This window comes from Phacochoerus africanus, chromosome 6, assembly GCF_016906955.1.
Source record: "Phacochoerus africanus isolate WHEZ1 chromosome 6, ROS_Pafr_v1, whole genome shotgun sequence".
NCBI lineage: Eukaryota > Metazoa > Chordata > Mammalia > Artiodactyla > Suidae > Phacochoerus > Phacochoerus africanus.
Window position 1 is genome coordinate 118,390,578 of NC_062549.1, and position 22,851 is coordinate 118,413,428.

The following is a 22,851-nucleotide window of genomic DNA, read 5'->3' on the forward strand; positions in this document are numbered from 1 at the left end:
GGTGTAGGTCGCAGATGCGGCTCAGATCCCAAATTGCTGTGGCTGTGGCATAGGCCGGTCTTCCAATTCCACCCCTAGCCTGGGAACCTCCATATGGCTTGAGTGTGGCCCTAAAGAGACAAAAAAATCCCCCAGAGATATCCTTTTCCATATCAATACATAGAAAATTGGGAGAATTTCCAAAAGATAAAGATATTTTTGTATTAAATGTATATATACAGACTTTTGAGTGTGCTAATTATTTGCTCTACCTCTTAAAACTTTTATTTTTGTTTTGCTGTGTACAATTGTATATGTGTTAATAATCAAAATGTTACATTTAATGTATTTCTGTAAACTGTGAGCTTTGTTAATAAAATATTAATATTTGGGGGGAGTATAACATGTAAACAGCATATAAAAACAGAAATAGGATTGACCTACAACCCTATGCTTAGAAAATTTCTTTGCTTTTGTCTTCCTACAAAGTATTTTATTAAATGAGGGAAATGGATTCAAAAGAAGGTATAATGCTTTTTGATTTGTTACTGTACACATGATAACAGTAACAAAGCCAAATCAGTCTTATAAGGGAATCAAAGATCAAGACTTTCTTTTTAAAAAAATCATTAAAATATTTTAATTTTATTAACAGAATATTTACATTTCTTTTAAGACCTTATTTAACCATAGTGAATGTTCCAAGTTTAAAAAGCATTAAGCAATAACCACACACAAGATGAAAACAGTGTAAACTATACAATACTTTATGTACAATTTTTACAAAGTAACACTTTTTTAAATAATATAACTGGACACAAAAATATACACTTTAGAGAAATTCACATCAGTAATTGTATAAAGCTCTCTTCTAGGGTCCTGAAAATTTAGGACAAACATTAGCTCTGTAAATAAAGTGTTACTGTGACAGTCCTGAAAGGCCACTATATATATTTATCTACATATAGATATCACATTGACATTTTCAAGGCTACCAGCTTTACTATATAATTTTTAGATTATGTATTCAAGTGTTGAGGTTTTTTTATGATTATGCAAACATTAAAAGTATAGTGGTATAAGTAGCTGGGGAACAAATTCGAGCCAGCAGTTAGATTTACAGGCTCCAAACACCCCAGTTTAAATTCTAAATGGCTGATGTTTTCTCATTTCAAAAACAGTAGTGAATAATGTTTAAAATAAAATGACTACAAACAAGCTTGAAACATGATTCAGATTTAGTTATACTCTTTTAAGAGTTTTGTTTTTTAAATGCAAACAATTTGTTTACCATTTCTTTACTTTAGTGCATCTGCATTAAGGCTTTGAATTATTTGACCCAAGATTTTACAATATTAAAATCTGACTCAAGATTTTACAATGTTAAAATGAATAGGTCCACACCATACTACCTACTCTGTCTCACTGCGAGTCAGCATAAATAGAGTTAAAGCTCAACACCTGAAGGAAATGGTAGCAGAGACATTGCTAGTATCTAGGAAGTTACATATATAGTTTTTAATTTTAATTAAAGGATGTATAATAAAAGAAACAGCTTAGTGGCAAGAAACTGGTGCTAATAAACAAAAGGTTTCTTTTCAAAAGAAATTGTAACATCTTTGGAAAACTGTCCGGTTCTGTCTTTAGTTCCCACGGAGTTCATGCAGATACATTTCTTTAGGGCAACCTCAGAGAACATTGCGGATGGAAATGGAATGTAGGTCCAGAACTGCAGGTGAAACTAAGACCTGGGTGCTGAGAAGTCTTCCTGATTGCGGTGTCACACATTTGTGTCCTGGAGTAAAGGTTCTTTGGCCTCTCCTGGCGCTTGTGTACTATGAGGATGGCTGTGACTGCCACAGTGCTTTCTCCAGCTGCTCGACCTTAAGCTTAAATTGGTATGTTCCGGAATAAACAAGGCAACAAGCAGAGCCAGCAGTACTGAACAGGCTCCAAAAGGAAGGGGGGGCCAGGGATGATGGAATTCTGAGGAAGAGAACAATAATTAGGATCTCTGCACAGACGTCCTTGCTCATGAGAAGACACTGCTTATCTTTTAGTGATAGCACGCTCATTTTTTTTTTTTTTTTGGTCTTTTTAGGGCCACACCCGTGGCATACGGAGGTTTCCAGGCTAGGGGTCAAACTGCAACTGCGGCTGCCGGCCTACACCATAGCCACAGCAACACCGGATCCTTAACCCACTGAGCGAGGCCAGGGATCAAACCAGCATCCTCATGGACACTAATCAGATTTGTTTCCACTGTGCCACAAGATGGGAACTCCCACTATCATACTTCCAATACAAAATTCTGGGGGATTACAGCTGACCCAAGAAACAGCCAAAAGATTTTCTTAAATAGAACACGCAGAAATATACTGTCACTTTGCAGCACAAGATCTGAACATATTCTATGACCCTTCATTTTTTTAGGTCAAGAGGAAAACTGTTATCAGTAGTAAAATCAAGTAGCATACAGTATAGTATGCTTGAGTACAAGTAGCAGAAACAATGATCATTTTCTTTGTTTAAAAGGTAACTATATTGTCTAGTGACTGGAAAAAAAAAAAAAAAACACCAATAATGCTGTTGCCATGAAAACAATCAGTCTCTTGTTCTAGCCCCAAGTTACATTCATTCTTAGCAAAAACTTGCACTGCCAGTTTGCCCTGTGTACAGCCCACAAGCAAACATTCTTTTTATTTAAAAATAGTCCTAGCTGGCTAGAAGAGTAGTGTAGAACCCTGCCAAATACAAGGGAACTCCTGAGTTGTCTGCACTGGCTAAAATGAGGCAGTTCTGCCATGAACGTCTTCAGCTGGTGAGGAAGGAGGGGGATGGGTGGAGCAGGTGAACGGCCTACAGAAGGCAGACCTAATGCAGGGAATTCTAGCATTCCGGAAGTCTCAATGAAAGACAAGCAGGAGTGCAGGCAAACGGCTGTTCCCTGTGCCATCTGGTATAATACGCCAATCCAGAACACGTAATGTTTAATTATGCAGGGAAGAAAGGAAAGCACAGCCAGTTTTACAAAGAAGTTTGTATATAGGAGGACCTAAGTCTCTTAGGCTTTGGTTTTAAAGTGTTTTTATTCCATCTAAAATGATAAGAATCTCAGAAACCTTTAATGACTAAAAACATCTTTCAATCCGGCCAAACGAACTCTGTTTTTTATAATTACCTGTTCAAAGTGGTGCTGTGGGCTTGTGTTTGTTCCCAAGTCTGTTCCTGTCATTGGCAGTTCTTTAAGTTCCACATGGAATATGTAGAAAATGAATCCATAAAGAGCTGGTCCCAGACCATTGCATAATCCTCGAATTCCTGTTATCATTCCTTGAACAACACCTGAATTGTTGAAACATTATTTAGTGTACCGTTATTTTCCCTACCCAACAACTGATAGAAACATGAAGTCATTTATTCCAAAACCAAAGCTTTTATCAGACTCTAGCAACTCACTGCAGTGGCATCAAACATCATTTAGAAGCAATCAGCTCTACAAAGTATACGGTGAGCTACTGGATACAAAAGTAAGCTCAGCTCTACCCAGACACAGGTCTAACAGAGAAACAAGGGAGCAAGGTCACATTATTTCCTTTAAAACGTCTGGGCTAAGATCGGGCATGAGTTCATAAGCACAATTGTTAAAAACTCTGTCCCCAGGCGGCTACTTTGTTTAGTCAACTGTAGCTCCTTTTTATAGGGTTTGATTTTTTTTTTTTTTAATCTCTGGGATCTTCTCCCAAATTTAAAATGCAACTTGCTTTTGGACACAGGCCTTTCCTTTTTTATCCATCACGTAACAATTGCCACTCTCTTAACACCCCCTTTTTTCCTTATGACTTCAAAACCTTTTTGAATAATAGGCTTTTCAAATAATTATTCCTCACCTGTTAGCACTTTCAGAATTAAGCGTTCCTACCACAAGACAATAAAAAATCAACGTTCTGTATGTCTTTAGATAACCGAGACATACAAGTTAATGAAAGGCTTGTCTGTGAGCACGTCACAGCCTACATGATATAAATACATGGTTCGTGGACATAGGTGGCCAGCCTTCATCATTAAGGTTTCCATAGGCCACACAGTCACAGCGACAGATAAGCAGTATATATCCACCTACAGTTAGTACGTAGAATCTGCTTTTTCTCTTTACAATGAAAGCAATTTACAATTCTCTACCCTGAAGAGAGCTTATGTTTCAGTACTCAGCAAAGAGAACACAGAATCAATATTCCGTCCTTTTAAAGAATTACCATTGGTTATCAACTTGCCTTGTTGATCAGCATCAGCAGTTCGTGAAACAAGTGCACTGACAGCCGGAAAGGTAATGCTAGACATGGCTGCCACTGCCCCGGCAGCCCACATCATCCTGCAATCAAAAGCAGCAAAACGGAAACAGTATATTCTTCTCTACTGTACAAAGTCAAAATACATATTTATCTTTTTTCTTTGGTCTTTTTTTCCCCAGGGCCACATATGTAAGTTCCCAGGCTAGGGGTCCAATCAGCTGTAGCCACCTGCCCACGCCAGAGCCACAGCAACACTAGATCCTAGCTGTGTCTGTGACCTACACCACAGCTCACAGCAACATCGGATCCTTAACCCACTGAGTGAAGCCTGGGATCAAATCCATGTCCTTGTGGATACTAGTCAGGTTCGTTACAGCTGAACCACAATGGGAACTTCTCAAAATACATACTCAAAATCAAGTAACTCCTCATGGCGTAATAGTTAAGGATGTGGCATTGTCACTGTTCTGGTGTGGGTTTGGCCTGGGAACGGCATACCACCAGAGTGGCCAAATAATTAAAAAATTTTTAAAAATAAAATCAAGTAATTCTTACTGAGAAATGGCTGGGGAAAAGGAAGAGCAAACTGTCCTTGCTTTTACTTCTTTCCTATGTGACTCTGGGCAAGTCATTTAAAAAGTCTAACCTGTTCACTTTTCTAGAAAGCAGAAATACAACCACTTATTCACAAGGATGGTACGGCATTTTAATGTAGAATGGGGTATCAAACATTACATCCAACTGGACAGTGTATTGGGTGTTATTTCTGCAGGGCTTTGGTTGGGGTGGGGGGTAGATGTTGAGAACCAGGTATAATCCACAGAAAAAAAAAAATTAAGTGTTTTCAAACATTTGCTAGTAACTGCTGGCAAGGTTCCCAGAGACTTGTGATTCAATGGGAGGAAATCACTAATTTGATCTAAATGTACTACCAGCTTGATGTTTAAGTGTTTTTGATAATTTAAACTGTGAGCACCTCTGAACAAGCTAGACTGAAAACTAAACATCCACTAAAACCCACTCTTGGTGCAGAGATGATGTATTCAGCTGAGTGAAACACTCCTGCAAACTGGTGTTGGGTCCCCTAAGACCTGAGCACAAGGAGGTGTGCATGGGCAGCCTGACACTCGCAGCACCGTCCCTGTCACCTCCCTGCAGGAAACCACACGGGCAAGAAGAGCAAAGAGTCCTCCCAGCATGAAGCTGGGACCAAAACAACTGGACTTTGCCCAGTTCTGGTCTGCCCTCAGTAATGCTCACAGGTGTTACTCAACTTTTTTTCCCTAACCTTGATGCCTCAGGATTACATGATTTTCCTGACAGACCGAGCTGGATTAAATGCTCATTAGAGATTCAGAAACTCAATTATCTCATTCAAAAACCCAAGCTGTCCCTTAGATATAAAATGCTAGCGATCTGCGGTGTCTCTGGAGCACTGGGACACAGGTTCCACCCCAGCTGGGTACACTGGGTTAATAACTTAAGGATCCGGTGTTGCCATAGGTGCAGTGGAGGTCGCAACTGTGACTCGGATTTGATCCAAGTTCCCTGGCCTGGGAACTCCATGTGCCACAGGGTGGCCAAACAAAGAAAAATGTCACTTTGCTACCCTCAAGCCACTGTAGAATACGCAAATACACAAGTGAGAAATCTGCCATATACATTTTGAGAGGGGGGAAAAAGCATACTAAGAGAAGTTAAAAGTATAAGCCTTAGCTGAAAAGCAAAAATTAGGAACTATGAAAATGTTGTCAATTACACCTCAATAAAGCTGAAAAAAAGAAAAGTAAGACAAATATCAAAATTAAGAAAATTAAAATATTTATACCTACCAAGGTTCTGAACCAAATCCATACCATGCCAGCTGTAATATCTGAAATCCCAGACCCAGTAAAATGGTGTTCTTATTTCCAATTGACCTCATAAGTAAACTTAAGACTATGGTCTGGAAAATAAGAAAAACCAAAAAGGTTAGAATAAACTTTTTAATACTGAAAAGAAGACAAAATACTTAGTGGCTTCTTTTGATCTATAATATAAAAGTACTATTATCAGTTTTTTACATTTGGACTTTTCAGCAACAATTGTCCTGAAAATATCTGAAACCATTACTCCAAGTCATATAAGCAGAAGAAAGGTTTCCTCTGTTGCTACAGATCCAGATTCAGGGAAAAAGTCAGGAAACTGAAAATAGAAAGGTGAACTTTGTGTTCAATACATTTCTACTGAGGACTACTTAAAATCAGAAATTGTTGGAGTTCCCCTGTGGCTCAGTGGGTTAAGGATCCCAGAGTTATCATTACTTTGGCTCTGGTTACAGCTGTGACATGGGTTCAGTCTCTGGACTGAGAACTTGTGCATGCTATGGATGCAGCCAAAAAGAAAGAAAGAAATTGCAAACAGTAGGGTCAAAAGTTCTAACCTATGGATATCCCTGTTACATAATAGTTTTTAGGTCCAAATTGATCCAAAATGCTTTTTTTCCTGACTGAAAATAGTATAACTACTCATATATCCTTCACCTAAATTAGCCTACTGCTAAAACCACGATGCTTTTATGAATAGGACATCAGTTTAACAAGTATGACCTGAAAGTGGTATTATACTGCAATAATAAGTAAGAACACAGCCTTGGAAAAACAGCCTCAATCACCATCTTGGCTCTAACCATGGGATTCTGGGCATGTCACTTCACTCAGTTTGGTCTCTTGCAAAGTCATATTTATTTCAAAACTTCATCATGTGAGAGAGATGAAATGATACACTGAGCGTTCATTGTGCCTGGCACAGTTAAGCATTTCAGAAACAGTATTATGGGAGTTCCCGCTGTAGCACAGTGGGTTAAGAATCCAACTGCTTGGGTGGCTTGTGTTGCTGTGGAGGTGCGGGTTTGATCCCCAGCCTGGTGCAGTGGGTTAAAGATCTGGCATTGCTGCAGCTGTAGCTTAGATTCAATTCTTGGCCTGAGGAACTTCCATACAGCATGGATGGGGCCATAAAAAACAAAAAATATTATGAACTGAGTTTTCTTGGTTTTCCTTTTTTTTCCCTTCTTTTTGGTGACACCTTCAGCATCCAGAAGTTCCTGGGCCACAGACTGAACCCATGCCACTGCTGTGACTTGCACCACATCGGTGACAGTTAGGTCCTTAAATTGCTGTGCCACTAGAGAACTCCTTTTCTTTCAAAGCTAATAAAAATCCAACAATAATTTGGGGACATTACTATTAAATACACCCCTTAAGCTGGTTAAGTCCAAAGAAGAAGTGAAAATAATTCAGGAAATCAGTATTTGATGAACTGGCTGATACTCTAAACTCAAAATTACTCAGTATGAGTTTAAAATTCTTTAAGTTGAGACAATCATATAAGAATTGAATCAGATTTAATCACAATTAAACCAATGGGAAGCAAATTATTCTTTAAAAAAAAAGATTCTTTACAACACTCATAGCTTTCTTAAGATTCTTCCTTGAATTAGATAAGAAAAAGATTTAGCTCCGCAAAGCATGGGGCCCTGTTGGATTACATTCTTCAACAACCACAGCCACGAAAAGGGGACTCAGCTGGAGTAAGCAGTTAGCAGAGAAAAACTCCCCGTGTATATGATATTCTACCTGGGACACTGATTTTCTCCCTAAGGCAGGAACTTTTTTCTCATTTATTTTTGTATCCCTAGCACCCAGCGTAAGTTCTTACTAAGTACTTTTGGAAAGCATGTGTAATTTTAAATGTCACAATATTAATAATAATGGAAAACATTCCATACATGGGATATAGTGTGCCAGACAGGGGAAAAAACCAGTATCCCTTAAAGATGAAAGAACCAAGTCCCAAAGGTTAAAATGACTTGTGACTTAACCAAGATGACACAGCTAATTCACAGTTAACTGGCATCAACTCTGATCACTCAGTCAATAAGTATTTGCCCAGTTTCTTGCTTCCTTCCTTCCTCTTTTTTCCTTTTTGTCTTTTTTTTAGTGCTGCACCTGAAGCATATGGAACTTCCCAGGCTAGGGGTTGAATCGGAGCTGCAGCTGCTGGCCTGCGCCACAGCCATGTGGGATCTGAGTCACGTCTGCAACCTACACCACAGCTCATGGAAACCTTAACCCAGATCCATAACCCACTGATTGAGGCCGGGGATGGAACCTGCGTCCTCCTGGATACTAGTTGGGTTCTTTTTTTTTTTTTTTTTGTCTTTTTGTCTTTTTGCCATTTCTTGGGCCACTTCCAGGCACATGGAAGTTCCCAGGCTAGGGGTCAAATCGGAGCCGTAGCTACCAGCCTACACCACAGCCACAGGAACAAGGGATCCGAGCTGTGTCTGCAACGTACACCACAGCTCACAGCAACGCTGGATGCCTAACCCACGGAGCAAGGCCAGGGATCGAACCTGCAACCTCATGGTTCCTAGTCACATTTGTTAACCACTGAGCCACGACGGGAACTCCACTAGTTGGGTTCTTAACTCACTGAGCCACAAAAGAACTCCCCTAACTATTTTTCAGTGGCTATTCTAGGTCTGAGGGCACTGACCCAGTGACAGTGAACAGGTCAAAGTACGGTCAGCAAATAGATCATCTCCTAGTAGAGGGCAAAGGTCAGAAGCATACTTATCCAACAAGTTAAGTCTAGGTTGTAGCTACGACGAAGAAAAGAAGACGGGCTAGTGTGACAGAGGTGCTACTCGAACCAGAACATGCAGGGAAGGCCTTTCTGAGGTAACATCTGAGGTGAGGGCTGCACGGGGACTGGCGGGCATTCAACACCACGGAGGACGGAGGAACATGAGACCATGTCTAGAGCCTCAATGTTATTCTGGTTGTGACAGAAAGTGAATATTAATTCACTATAATACAATTTCCACTCTAGGAAAATTGCTCTGCCAAGTGGTGGACAAGCTGCAGGGAGACAAGTATGGGAACAGACCAGATGGAGGCTAGTGTCATGCTTAGACCAGGCTCCTAGGAGGGGAGATGGTGAGAATGCTGTGCTTCAGCGTATGTTCTGGAGAGAGCAAAGCAGACAGCAGCTGACGACGGGCTGGAATGTGAGGTTCGAAGAAAGGAAGGAACCAAGAACGGAGGGCGCCAAGGTCTCTGGCCCCACCAACCAGGAGAATGGTGGTGCTACAGAACGAGAGCAGCCGCACGGGGTGGACGGAATCCAGCCTGCAGTCAGGACCCTGTCAGGTTAGAGAGGCCCAGCCCATGTGTCCACCAGGGGCTCAGGGACTGGCGGGGTATAAATGTGGGAGTCACCAGGACAGAGGACTGGATGACAGCAACGAGGAAGAGAAATGTGTAGACCTAACAATATCCATGTTCTCATGTAAACAGTGATGGAGCCCCAATGCCGTGAACTCACGTCTACTGATGTCAAGGAAGGAACGGCCTGAGGCCAACCCCAGAGTAAAGGTCCAGAGGGGACAGACAGCAGCTATGCGGCCTCCACTGAAGGTCGGGTTCATGTCATGAGACCTCGATTCTGAGGGAGAAGCTACATGTCCATATTTTCATATAACGTCTCCCAATTTTTAAATGCTTACTACCACTACTTTTTGTTTTTCTAGGGCCGCACCCATGACATATGGAGGTTGCCAGGCTAGGGGTCGAATCGAAGCTGCAGCTGCCGGCCTACACCACAGCCACAGCAACGCCACATCTGGGCCATGTCTGCGACCTACACCCCAGCTCACGGCAACGATGAATCCTCAACCCATGGAGCGAGGCCAGGGATCGAACCTGCATCCTATGGATACCAGCTGGATTTTTATTGCTGAGTCATGATGGGAATTCCACTATTACTTTTTAAAGTTTTGAAATCACTGTGGAAAAAACCAATGACCTTCTGAGCTGCAAGCACAGCGCAGGGTGCTAGTGACCAGGACAAATACAATCCTGACCTCGCGATCTTCTCAGAGCTCTGCTGGGCTCCCAGTCTCCTGGGGCGAAAATAATCACAAGGGTACATCCAAGGTCACACGACACCTCAGAGGAGGGACTGTAAGGGGGTGGAAGGGGCGGCGGTAAGACAGCAGGAACAAAGGCTCAAGGGCCAGCAGGAGACTCAAAGAGCATAAATGCGGTGCTAGGAGCAGCTCTGTGCTGGAGGGGAGAGTCAGAGGCCGTCCTCTCGCCGGCGTGAGAAGTCAACAGGGCGCAGCCATGCTCGGCGTGTCTCTGACATAAATCAGAGTACACGCTAAAGCTTCTACCTGTAGGGCTGTGAGGCCTACTCACGATTTTAATTCATATAATGACATCGACTGTAATGATCAGTGTTGACATGCAGGCTACATGCTCCCATTTACTTGTTTCTGAAATTCAGCTCATTTTCTCACTTTTAAAAATGTGTTTTTCATCTCAAAAACTGTGTTTCTATGTAGGTCCCAAAGGAGAATGGTCATTTAAAGAGCAAGTCCCGGTGGACATGTTTCCGAGTGCCGCACCCGCTCTGTCGTCACTGCTGGGTGGTGGCTCATTCCTCCCGAAGCTGGAAGCTCGCGGCTCTTGAGGAGGGAGCAGCGCAGCCCCGCCCCTCCTGGCTTCACCCCCACCCCCCACCCGGGTTCTGCGCTCTTAGGCCCCGTTCTAGATCTTGTAGCCTTTGTGCCTGAGGCCATCTACTGAACAGGGGGCCAATTTCTTCTAAAGCACCTGCGACACCACTCAAGAGGTCCACCGTGTGCCTGCCCAAGCTGAGGAGGCGCCCACCTTCAGCTTCCACTGTCAGTCGGGTATGAAACAGAATTAAGACCTTACAGCTATTAATCTCTTAAGTGTCATTATAGTAAATGACAACCCGTTCTCTTTGTTAACATACAACTCAAATAAAATAGCAGCAAATCTAATCTCCGCAATATATGAAAATGCTAAGACATAATGGCCAGGTTGGATTTATCTCGAGATTCAACGTCAGTTTAACATTTGATAATTCATCAGGTTCTGTTCTATTTGTACATTTTCCGTTGTGTTTAGAAAGGTGGTTTTTTTAAAAGCTATTTTTACATATAGGCAACAATACGTTTTCCCCCAAAGCTAAAGAGCACATTTCGGATAGCCAGGAATGAATATTTAAATGCAATGTTTTTTCCGGATCAAGGGTTTTCAGGATAAACTGAGGTTAAAAACAGCACGCACACTCCGTGCCACATGTATGCACGTGTGAGGCCATGGGGGACGTATATTACAGAATTTAAATTTAAATAGGAAGTTTATCACTAAATCTACCAGACACTCACAAATGATGAGATCTGCAGAAGAAACACACAAGAGTACAATTACAACGACTTTACCTTCCATCTCAAGAGCAGAACAAACCAAAGCAAGCTGCCATCCAGGAGGCAGGATCTAAGGTGGGAAAGCCTGTCAGAGTAGGTCACTTGGGGAGTCTGGAAAAAGCAAGGCCAGAGAGGAAGAAATGGGCAGGCTTTTTCCCAGCAAGGAGAAAGAGTGTGAGCGAGAAAATTCTCATCTGGGAGAAGACTGGCACTTGACTGCGGAGTAGAGATGGTCTGGCGGCCAGGATGAAGTCCAGCGTAAGGAAATCCAAATTCTTAAGGGTTCCCATCGTGGTGCGGTGGAAACAAATCCGACTGGGAACCACGAGGTTGTGGGTTTGATCCCTGGCCTTGCTTAGTGGGTTAAGGATCTGGCGCTGCTGCGAGTTGTGGTGTATGCCTTAGATGTGGCTCGGATCCTGAGCTGCGGTGGCTGTGCTGTAGGCCAGCCTGGGAACCTCCATACGCCAAAGGTGCGGGGCTAAAAAAGCAAAAAAAAAAAAAAAAAAAAAAAAAGAAAAACGAAAATCCAAATTCTTATGTTGATTAATTCATCAAACAACCACTGGCTACCAACTGGGTTTCCAAGATAAAAATGCTTTCACGTCATTCCTCTGCTCAAAGCCCTCCAATGGCTTCCCATCTTTTTGTCAAGTCCTCTGACGACCTGGAAGGCCCCACCCGATCTGGTCCCTCTCCACCTCTCTGAATTCACTTCCTGACACTCGATCTCTTGCTCATGCCGCCAGAACCACACTGTCCCCTGGCTGTTTCTTACACATGTCAGGTACACAGCCTTTCAATGTCACACTTTTCTCCTGGCTGCTTAGAACCCTTTTCCTCCAGACATTCTGGTGGGTTGTTTCTTACTCCTTTGGGTCCCTGCTCAAATGTCACCTGTATCAGCAGAGACTCCCAACTCTCCCAGATAACACCCTGCCCCCAGCCATGCTCTATATCCTGCGTATCCCTGTTTTCTATAGCTTTCATTATACCTGATATGTTTACATGGTAAGCTTATCAAATCTCGGATCTCACAAGAATGCAAATGTTATAAGAGCAGGGATTTAGCTAAGTTCACTGCTAAATCACAAGTGCCAGACACACAACAGGTATTCAATAAATATTCACTGAATGAATAAATCAACAAAGTGCCTTTCCGGTTTATACCCTGTATATTGATGACTACATGTCAGCCCCCAAAATCTGACCACCACCACCACCACCAACAGAATTGTGCTTCTGAACCTACAACCATCTCTCCCTTGAACTCAAAAGAAACTCACCTGTGCAATAATGGAGAGAATGCCCAGGACCGCGATAAATGCTGCAACGCTTTCTGGTGAAAATTTCATTATCTACAAAGTTTCCAGAAAAAGTAACATTAATAAGTACAAAAGAACAACAAATACCATAGTAATGCAACTACTTGTATATTAACATTAAATGGACCACAAAAAGAAAATGGGCAATTCATTTATAACCAAAGAGCTACTCAGAGGAAGAATTTGGCTTTCCCGGAGAACCAAAATTGCAATAATAAGTACTGAAAATAATAGCTACTTAATTTAGACTAAGTATATCTAAATCCCTTAATTTAGATTTCCTAAACTGGAGACAGCTATCAAGCACTCAAAATCCATTTTACAAATAAATACTGCACCATTTTTGTGCTTTTTACAGGGACTGATAAAAGTCTTAATCTCTGCCTCGCGAGGTGAGCGTCAAGGAGAAAAAACCCAATGCTTTCCTTCTGGTTAGCTGCTTTGCTAATATAGCTCTAACTCACAGGCACTGGAGAATGGATTAAAGCATCCCACCGCCTCCGTAGCCTCCGTAAGCAACACATAAACTCGTAACCACATACATTGACACATACATTGACAGGGAAACCATCTCTTTTTGCCGAAGCCCAAACTCTTGGTAGAAATGCATGAGGAACGTCAGCCACACTAAACAACAAGTTCCTTCTAATGAGCGATTATTTAAAAGGTGACAGTCATTTTTAAAAGGCTCTGCTCTAATAGCTCTCTCAAGATTAAATTTTTTTATTGTGGCACTGAACAATGAAAGAAAATCCACCTTGGCAGAATATAATTTTACCTGTCTGAGGTATAAAAAAAAGCTGGAATATTGGCCTGCCTCCGGTAGGTAGGAAAGAAACACTGTAATGCAGATCAGCAGCACTATGGAGTCCTGGCCCACTTTTTTTAAGGACTAGAACAAGAAAAAGACCACTATAAGACTTTATAAGCAAACACTGAACTATTAAGAACACGCAGAGATATTTTCTGGCAGAGTACATAAAAACACCTGGCTGGCTTTTTTTCTAGTTTACTTCACCCTCCCCAAAACTGCTCTGAAAAGTATTTCAAGATGTTTTTATTTATTTTTTTTAGGGCCACACCCATGGCATATGGAGGTTCCCAGGCTAGGGGTCTAATTGGAGCTACAGCTGCCGGCCTGCACCACAGCCACAGCAACGCAGGATCCGAGCCACGCCTGTGACCTGCACCACAGCTCATGGCAGTGCCGGTTCCTTAACCCACTGAGCGAGGACCGGGAATGAACCTGCAACCTCGTGGTTCCTAGTCGGATTTGTTTCCACTACGCCATGATGGGAACTCCTCAAAATGTTTTTAAAAATCTATCACAGGGTGTTCCTGTTGTGGTTTAGTGGTTAACGAATCCGGCTAGGAACCATGAGGTTTCAGGTTCGACCCTTTGGCCTTGCTCAGTGGGTTAAGGATCCCGCATTGCTATGAGCTGTGGTGCAGGTCACAGACACGGCTCGGATCCCACGTTGCTGTGGCTGTGGCGTAGACCAGTGACTACAGCTCCAATTAGACCCCTAGCCTGGGAACCTCCATATGCCTCGGGTGCGGCCCTAGAAAAGGCAAAAAAAAAAGACAAAAATCTATCACAGTGTTTTCCCCAGAGGAATATCCAAAACAAAACATTAATGTTGCTTTGACTCACACATTCACTTTTTTTGCCAAAGAGAAGGAAAAAGCATACACTCACCGCAAAGGGGTCAGCCTGTTCCCAGGAAATGGGAGCGCCCCACGACGCGGGCCGCATCTTCTCAGGCAATGACTCTGGCACAGCGACGAGGATAAAACAAATATCTAGCAAAGCTATCGCAGTGGCCAGGACCACCACCAAGCTGTCCCCATATACTCGCCCGAGATAAGCGCCAATTGCAGGGCTGGTTACCAAACTTGCGGCAAATGTTGCTGAAACCTGCAACACATCAAGGTCAACAGAGAGCAGAGTCAGGACACCTGGGCCCCCTGACCTCCACCAGTCCTGCTGCGCCTGCCTTGTCTCCTCCTACCTGGGCTATGGACTCCCTCCTTCTGCAGGAAAGAGTTAGATTCTTAACTAAAAACTATGGAATAACCTCTAAGAGAGTGGCTTCAAACTTTCTTTTAAGCCTTGGAGCCTTCTGTTTAAATAAATCCTACTGACAAACTTGTAAGTAAAACAGATTTAAAAACAAAAACTATTTTAGTTCAATAGGGTTTGGGGCCTGGAGCACTGTCCAAATACTGGCCCCACCTCGAAGGCTGGGCAGGTAATAAGCCCCGGGGTTGGGGGGCGCGTCCGCAGGCCCACTCTGAATGGAGTCTAAGACAGGACTCCAAGGAAGGGGGTGCCCCTAGGATTCTCTCCTCCAGTCAAAGGAATGCTGACTTTGATACACATTTAAGGCTGGCTGAAATGAGGCTTTAAGACTCTGCAGTTTATCTTTTCATCAGTATTAGTGGTAAGCCGGAGCACAAAATTGAACCTGGTCACCTTTAGGTGGCAGGGTGAGGGAGAATGAGCTCATCCGTCCTTGGCACTGAGCACATCTCTGTAAAATTCTCAGGAAGCCCACGCCAAGTCTGGTGAAAATGCAGATTAAGGCAGGGGGTCAGAGCTGGAGAAAAACTACTAAAGCCAGACATAATCCGGCCTGCTGAACAAAGTGGCCTGCAAATTAGCAGCACATGCGACAGCAGATAACATCTGATAAAGACCGCACTTTTAGCGGATACTCATAAACTAATGTTGGGGGTGCAAGAGCTTCTGCTCCCTACTCTGTGCTTTATCCTGTTTCTACGCAATTTTGACTTCTGCGTGAAGGATTTAAACTTCACAGAAGTACTTATTTTTGCAGTTTGTTACTAATAAATGCTCAAGATAAGCAATTCAACTGCCAGTGGTCTCTCGTAAAAATAAGATTCACCTGGAGTTCCCGTCGTGGCGCAGTGGTTAACGAATCCGACTAGGAACCATGAGGTTGCGGGTTCGGTCCCTGCCCTTGCGCAGTGGGTTAACCGTCCGGCGTTGCCGTGAGCTGTGGTGTAGGTTGCAGACACGGCTCGGATCCCGCATTGCTGTGGCTCTGGTGTAGGCCAGTGGCTACAGCTCCGATTCGACCCCTAGCCTGGGAATCTCCATATGCCGCGGAAGCGGCTCAAAGAAATAGCAAAAAAAAAAAAAAAATAAGATTCACCTGACACAATGTTCAGTCCTTATCTGACAAAAGATGCTTGCCCCATATTTGCTAAAACTCATCATTGTCCTACTTCTGGCAATCTAATAATGATCTGTTAACTTATTTTATTTCTAGGTTTAATAGACAACAGACTATATTGCCATTAAATATTTGGTTTACCAAAACAGTGTTCAGAATTTGGCAAACAACCGCCTGGGGACCAAATCTAACTATAAATGATTCTTTCATGTTAAAAGAGATACAGACACACACCCACAAGCAAAAACAAAAGAATGTCAGAGACAAACTTGCAACAAGTGATAAATAAGAGAACCAGTGCACAGAAAAATGAATACAGACAATATTGGACTATAATTATGTAATATAAATATAGCTACAACCGCAATCATACTACAATATATAAATTGTAATGTGTGCACTTGTGTGCCTCAAATTTAAAATAATGCTATTAGGTCAAATTTATTAAGTAAAAATTTATTTTTAAAAAAGCAAGAGTTCCCCTGTGATGCAGTAAGTTAAGGATGTGGTGTTGCGTGGTCAAAAGAAAAAAAAAAGGGGGGGGGGGACAGAAAGAATAGAGGGAGACTCTACGTGACCCACAAAGCCACAGAAAAGGTTTGGTGATCGCTGAGCTGGATGTTAACCTATTATATTTTAAATTAATCATTAAATATTAGTAATTTTTAAACTCATGACATATGAAATCATTTCTTATTTTTAGTATTCTATTAAAAAGAACCTCCAGGAGTTCCCGTCGTGGCACAGTGGTTAACCAATCCGACTAGGAACCACAGGTTGCAGGTTCCACCCCTGGCCTTGCTCAGTGGGTTAAGGATCTGGCGTTGCTGTGAGCTCTGGCGTAGGTTGCAGACTCGGCTTGGATCCTGTGTTGCTGTGGCTGTGGTGTAAGGCGGCGGCTACAGCTCAGATTAGACCCCTAGCCTGGGAACTTCCATATGCCGCAGAAGCAGCCCTAGAAAAGGCAAAAAGACAACAACAATAACGACAACAAAAAAAAGAACTTCCATAAGGTAAGAATTTTCTACTGTAATTTCAAATTTGACATGTGTAACTAATACTAAATGAAAATATTAAAACTTACATGGCTTTATACTGGAAACGAGCATTTTGCAAAGGATGATTTTATAAAATGTATTTATGGGAGCTCCTGTCGTGGCGCAGCAGAAATGAATCTGACTAGGAACCATGAGGTTGTGGGTTCGATCCCTGTCCTTGCTTGGTGGGTTAAGGATCCGGTACTGCCATGAGCTCTGGTGTAGGTCACAGACTTGGCTCTGATCTGGCATTGCTGTGGCTGTTGCGTAGGTCAGTGGCTACAGCTCCGACTGGACCCCTGGCCTGGGAATCTCCATATGCTGTGGGTGTGGACCTAAAAAGACAAAAATATACTGTATTTATGTAAAAATAAATCTTGTAATGCAAAAGCTTACACTCCTTGTAATATGAGAGAATATGGGATGTTTTTCAGCAGAAACAAAGGTATTAAACATACATACCAGTCCATAAGCCATACTTCTTTCATGTTCTTGGGTTATATCTGCTACATATGCAAAGACCACGGAGAAAGTCACTGCAAAAACCCCAGAAACAGAGATAACAGCAAAGTACCACCTAGGATTGAAAGACAATTAATAAGAAACGCTTAGAACAACTACTATTGCCTTAATCTTCATTTCTGTAAGTGAACATAATAGCTAATTTCAGTCAGTAGCTAAGCAGGACAGTTCACTGATTAATTCTTCCATAAATCATTAGCCACAGATACTATGAAAACACAAGGCTAGAACTGGATCTTTTTTTTTTTTTTTTTAAGGGCGGCACCTTCGGCATATGGAAGTTTCCAGGCTAGGAGTCTAATTGGAGCTACAGCTGCCAGCCTACACCACAGCTGTAGCAACACGGGATTTGAGCTGCATCTGTGACCTACACCACAGCACAAGGCAACGTTGGATCCTTAACCCACTGAGCACGGCCAGGGATCAAACCTGTAACCTCATGGTTCCTAGTCAGATTCGTTTCTGCTGTGCCACAACGGGAACTCCCTAGAACTGGATCTTCAATAGCAACTCAGCTACTAAGTAAGAACACTTAAAGTTAGATAATGAATTTAGTTCGATTTTTTACCCAATTGTTAAATTAGGTGGCTTGTGGTTGTTTCTACTAAAAACAGCAACAAGCTAGAGTCCATTATAATTCATCCATTACAATTTCCCATCACAGTACTAAACAAACAAACAAACAAAACTAGTAAATATACTTTATTTTGAGCCTACATGTAGAAATTAGGTATTTTTCCATAAGTTATCTTCAGCTCTTCAAATGCTGGCAAAATACACAACTCAGTCTTCCTACTGAAGACACCTGTATGGTGGTTTCCATAAACAGACAACTGACAACTATAAAATGAACAAAAGCTATTTTAAAAAGCAAACTGTATTTTGCTATACGCAATTCAAAAATAACTGGCTGACAAGAAGCTTCTACTGTAATGTCAATGTATGATTTTTAAAATCAAGTGTAATCATATTGTACTTTCAAAATATCATGCCACCGGGACTGCACTGCTTACCAAATTTTTTCTAACATGCTGCTTTCCATAGTAAATTACTTGTTCATGCTCTAGATTTGTTTGGTAAAATTTCATTTGGGTGATTGGCATTCCTCAAGGGTTTGGCCTTTAGAGTTGTAGCTCACCTATGAGAGGAGGAAGATCCTGCCACCTAAGTACCTCTGACTTTTTTCTTTTTGCTTTTTAGGGCCACACCCGAAGCAAATGGAAGTTTCCAGGTTAGGGGTGGAATTGGAGCTGTAACTGTTGGCCTACACCACAGCCACAGCAAGGCCAGGGATTAAACTTGCATCCTCATGGATACTAGTCAGATTTGGTTCCGATGCGCCACAACGGGAACTCCTACCTCTGACCTTTCTATGTAAACTATGAAAACAGTTCATCTAGGATGCAGATTTAACTAACATTAATACTTAAGCGGAGCGGAACATTAGTCAGAGAATAAATCTACAACTAAATTGGGCTCCTTCTCAGCAAAAGAATCTTGACTTTTTTCATTTTTTTTTGCCTTTTTTTTAGGGCCGCACCCACAACATATGGAGGTTCCCAGGCTAGGGGTCCAATCGGAGTTACAGCTGCCGGCCTGCGCCACAGCCACAGCCACATCCAATCGGAGCCATGTCTACAGCCTACACCACAGCTCATGGCAATGCCGGATCCATAACCCACCAAGTGAGGCCAGGAATCGAACCCACAACCTCATGGTTCCTAGCCAGATTCGTTTCTGCCGAGCCACGACAGGAACTCCAAAATCTTGACTTTAATCAGGGTGTCCATAAGCCCAGCCTCCTGTAACTAGGCACAGCAAATGCCTGAAATCTGACCAAAGAGATGCAAGCAGAGCTTGGGTGGGAATTCTGTTTTCCTTAAAGGAAGCCGGTGTGTTCTTCTTAGCCACTCCTTCCACCCTGCTGCTTGAAGGTGACATGAGCTGGAGCTCACATAAGCAGCCAATCTGGACAGTAAGGTGACAGCGCAGGACGGCAGAGCACAAAGACAGGAAAAGTCTGGTTCCGGGAACAGCCAGGCCAGCTCTGGACCGTTCAATTCCGGACTTCTTTTATAAGAAGAGGGAAATTAGTAATGAGTTCCCTTGATTTTAAGAAACTATGATTTGGGACTTGACTGATATATAACAAAATCTATTCCTAATTAATACAGTTAATGATGATAAACTTAGTGTTTTTAACCTCTAACATTAAAATAAAAAGTTAGCACCCCTACCCAGTCCCTAAAATATTGTTTTGAAATTTGGGTGGTAAAATCCAAAAGCAGATTAGCCAGCAGTCTGTGTGCTTCCTATAACTCAAAAAAACTTTACCAACTGTTACTTAGCTACTAATTTTTTTTTTTTTTTATGGCTGTACCCTTAGCATATAGAAGTTCCCAGGTCAGGGACTGAATCCAGCCACAAGTGCAACCTACGCTGGATCCTCTACCCCACTGTGCTAGGCTGGGGATCGAATCTGCACCTCTGCAGTGACCTGAGCCACTGCAGTCAGATTCTTAACCCACTGCACCACAGTGGGAACGCCTTAGCTACTATATTTTTAAGGGCTATTTTATTATCTGTGTCAAAAAAGAAATGTATTAGAAAAATAAATTTAAAACCTACATAGATAAATGGGGGAAAAGGTGAAAAAAAAATAAAGGCAAAATTCAGAAAACAACGAACAATGCTGTTGCTATAATGTGAATGTGCACGTACCATGGGCTGATCTTCATTAAAGGAATTGGGGCACACGTGAAAAATACTGTTAGCAGCAAGAAGGATTTTCGGCCCCAAACATCAGAAAGAGCACCAATAAGTGGGGCACTGAGGAATGACAACAAACCCTAAAAAAAAGTTAAATGAAAAAAATATATATTCGATGTATACTGATGAGCCGAAATAAATCATTTTACTACCATAGGAGAATTTTAAACAAGTTTATTTCTGAATAAATAAGTCTATCACCAAATTTTAGATAAACAACTTATTTCTTGTCAGTATATAATTTTAAAAACTTCCAAGATTGTCTAGAATCATCTGCAGGGCTCTGGTACCATATTAAATATGAAATGTTCTAACGAATTCTCAACCACAGCAACTCTATATTAGTATTCTAGAAGGAATATCATAGGCATATCCACAGGCTAATTATCCATTTATAAAACTTGCTGAACAAGTGGAATCAAGAGTAAAGAATATATAGACTAATCAAGACTTTACCATACTAATATATTTTATACTCATGCTTTTTCCTTTTTTTTTTGGTTTTTAAGGCCGCTCTTGTGGCATATGGAGGTTCCCAGGCTAGAGGTCGAATGGGAGCTACAGCTGCTGCCCTATACCACAGCCATACTAGATCCAAGCCGCATCTGCGACCTATACCACTGCTCACGGCAATGCAGGATCCTTAACCCACTGAGCAAGGCCAGGGATTGAACCCGCAACCTCATGGTTCATAGTCAGATTCGTTTCCACTGTGCCATGATGGGAGTTCCACTCATGCATTTTTAAAAATAGTTCTTTTCTCTTGAATCTATATTCTTGTTGCCAGTTTACAAAAGCACTCAGATCTCTGTAGTGAAAATATCAACCCATAAAACAGGGGAAGTCTGTTATGGTGTGGTTTATCATTATTATACATAGTTGGCTACATCTGAGTCAAATCATACTTAAAACCCAGTTCATTTAAAAAGCATTATGTAATCTCTCAAGATATACTCCAACTGTAAAAATTAACACTCAGTTGACTGCTCGATTAACTAAGGTACAATAGTGGCAGAATTAGAGGCACATAAGTGCGTGCGTGTGTTTGCATACATCCATATATGTATGAATATATGATTATCCTACCTTGACTCCTTGAATGAGGCCATTCATCAGAAATGTATGTTTAGGGAAGGTTTCATGTAATACCTAGAGAATAAAAACAAAATAAAAAGCTCATGCTACATTATAGTCCTAGTAAAACTTAAAATAACCCTTCATAATACAATCAAATTTTATTTCATGTAAATTTTCAGGTTTGTGTGACACCATGCATATGAGTAAACTATAAATAAAGCTAATAATACCAAACATTTATATGGCATTTACTATGTCACAAGGTACTAAAATGGACACTTCACATACACTATCTCCTTTAATTCATCCTAAGGGCCCTGATAGGAAATGGACACACATAGAGGTTAAATGTCTTATCCAAGATTAGTCAGTAAGCAGCAAAACTGAAAGTGAACACATGAAGTCATGCCTCAAAATCCATTCTCTCATCACTGTGCTATCCTGCTTCCCATATGTAACCGACCGACTTAGACAGGAAACTAGGAGAATAAATGGGGAAATTTTAATTGCCTAAGAGTGGATCTAGAGATTCCATAAGGAAAAAAAAAATTCCAACTCATGAAAATGTACAAATTTCGCTACCCTTTCCATCACCTGGTCTCAAGCCCCATGGCATCAATTGGTCCGCTGGCTAATAAGTGAAATACTGGGAACTCATCAGTTGAAAAGTAACCGGGGGAAAAAAGCAACTGAAAAATAAGCAGCCGCCACCCTCCATTTTTACAGCCTATGTATCAGGGGCTTTACATATAATATGTACTCTTTTATTTAATCCTAATGATGTTATGAATTAGATAACATTACCACCTGAGAGACAGGGCAACTGAGATCTTGCCTGACTTAGAGCCAATGCTCCTTCCATTGTACACGCTGTCTCTCAACAAAAACAACAGAGGACAGCACTGTGGGGAGTAAGAAAGGTGGGGAAATCTCCTCTTGAGGAAAATCCTTGAGGAGAAAAAAAAAAACTATGCTCACTGTCCCTTTGAACATGTCTCAAGTAAAATCTTTAGAAGGATTACAATGCTCCCTTTTCTTCACTCTTCTGCCAACAACTAGAAATACGACAAAAATTTACTTGTATTGGAGTTCCTGTTGTGGCTCAGTGGTAATGAACCTGACTAGTATCCATGAGGAGGCGAGTATGCTCTTTGGCCTTGGATTTAAGATCTGGCATTGCCATGAGCTCTGGTGTAGGTGGCAGACATGGCTTGGATCTGGAGTTGCTGTGGCTGTGGTGTAAGCTGGCAGCTGTAGCTCCAATTGGACCCCTAGCCTGGGAAAGCTCCATATGCCGTGGCTGCAGCCCTAAAAAGAAAAAAAATCATAATAATAACTTGTACGTAAAAACAAAATTAAAAATGT

The 22,851-nt window shown here is 41.8% G+C and overlaps 1 protein-coding gene across 1 annotated transcript in view; it reads right to left on the bottom strand.

Annotated features, from left to right (window-relative positions):
• Positions 1-723: 723 nt before the first annotated feature.
• MFSD14A (major facilitator superfamily domain containing 14A) overlaps positions 724-22,851 on the bottom strand; it is a 41,335-nt gene continuing 19,207 nt past the window's right edge. Inside the window, 11 exon segments of the mRNA XM_047785208.1 lie at positions 724-1,938; positions 1,941-1,965; positions 3,161-3,324; positions 4,254-4,351; positions 6,104-6,216; positions 12,843-12,914; positions 13,660-13,773; positions 14,581-14,799; positions 17,581-17,695; positions 20,362-20,489; positions 21,496-21,558. Of these exon segments, the coding sequence (XP_047641164.1) occupies positions 1,760-1,938; positions 1,941-1,965; positions 3,161-3,324; positions 4,254-4,351; positions 6,104-6,216; positions 12,843-12,914; positions 13,660-13,773; positions 14,581-14,799; positions 17,581-17,695; positions 20,362-20,489; positions 21,496-21,558 (1,290 nt within the window). The 3' untranslated portion in view covers positions 724-1,759.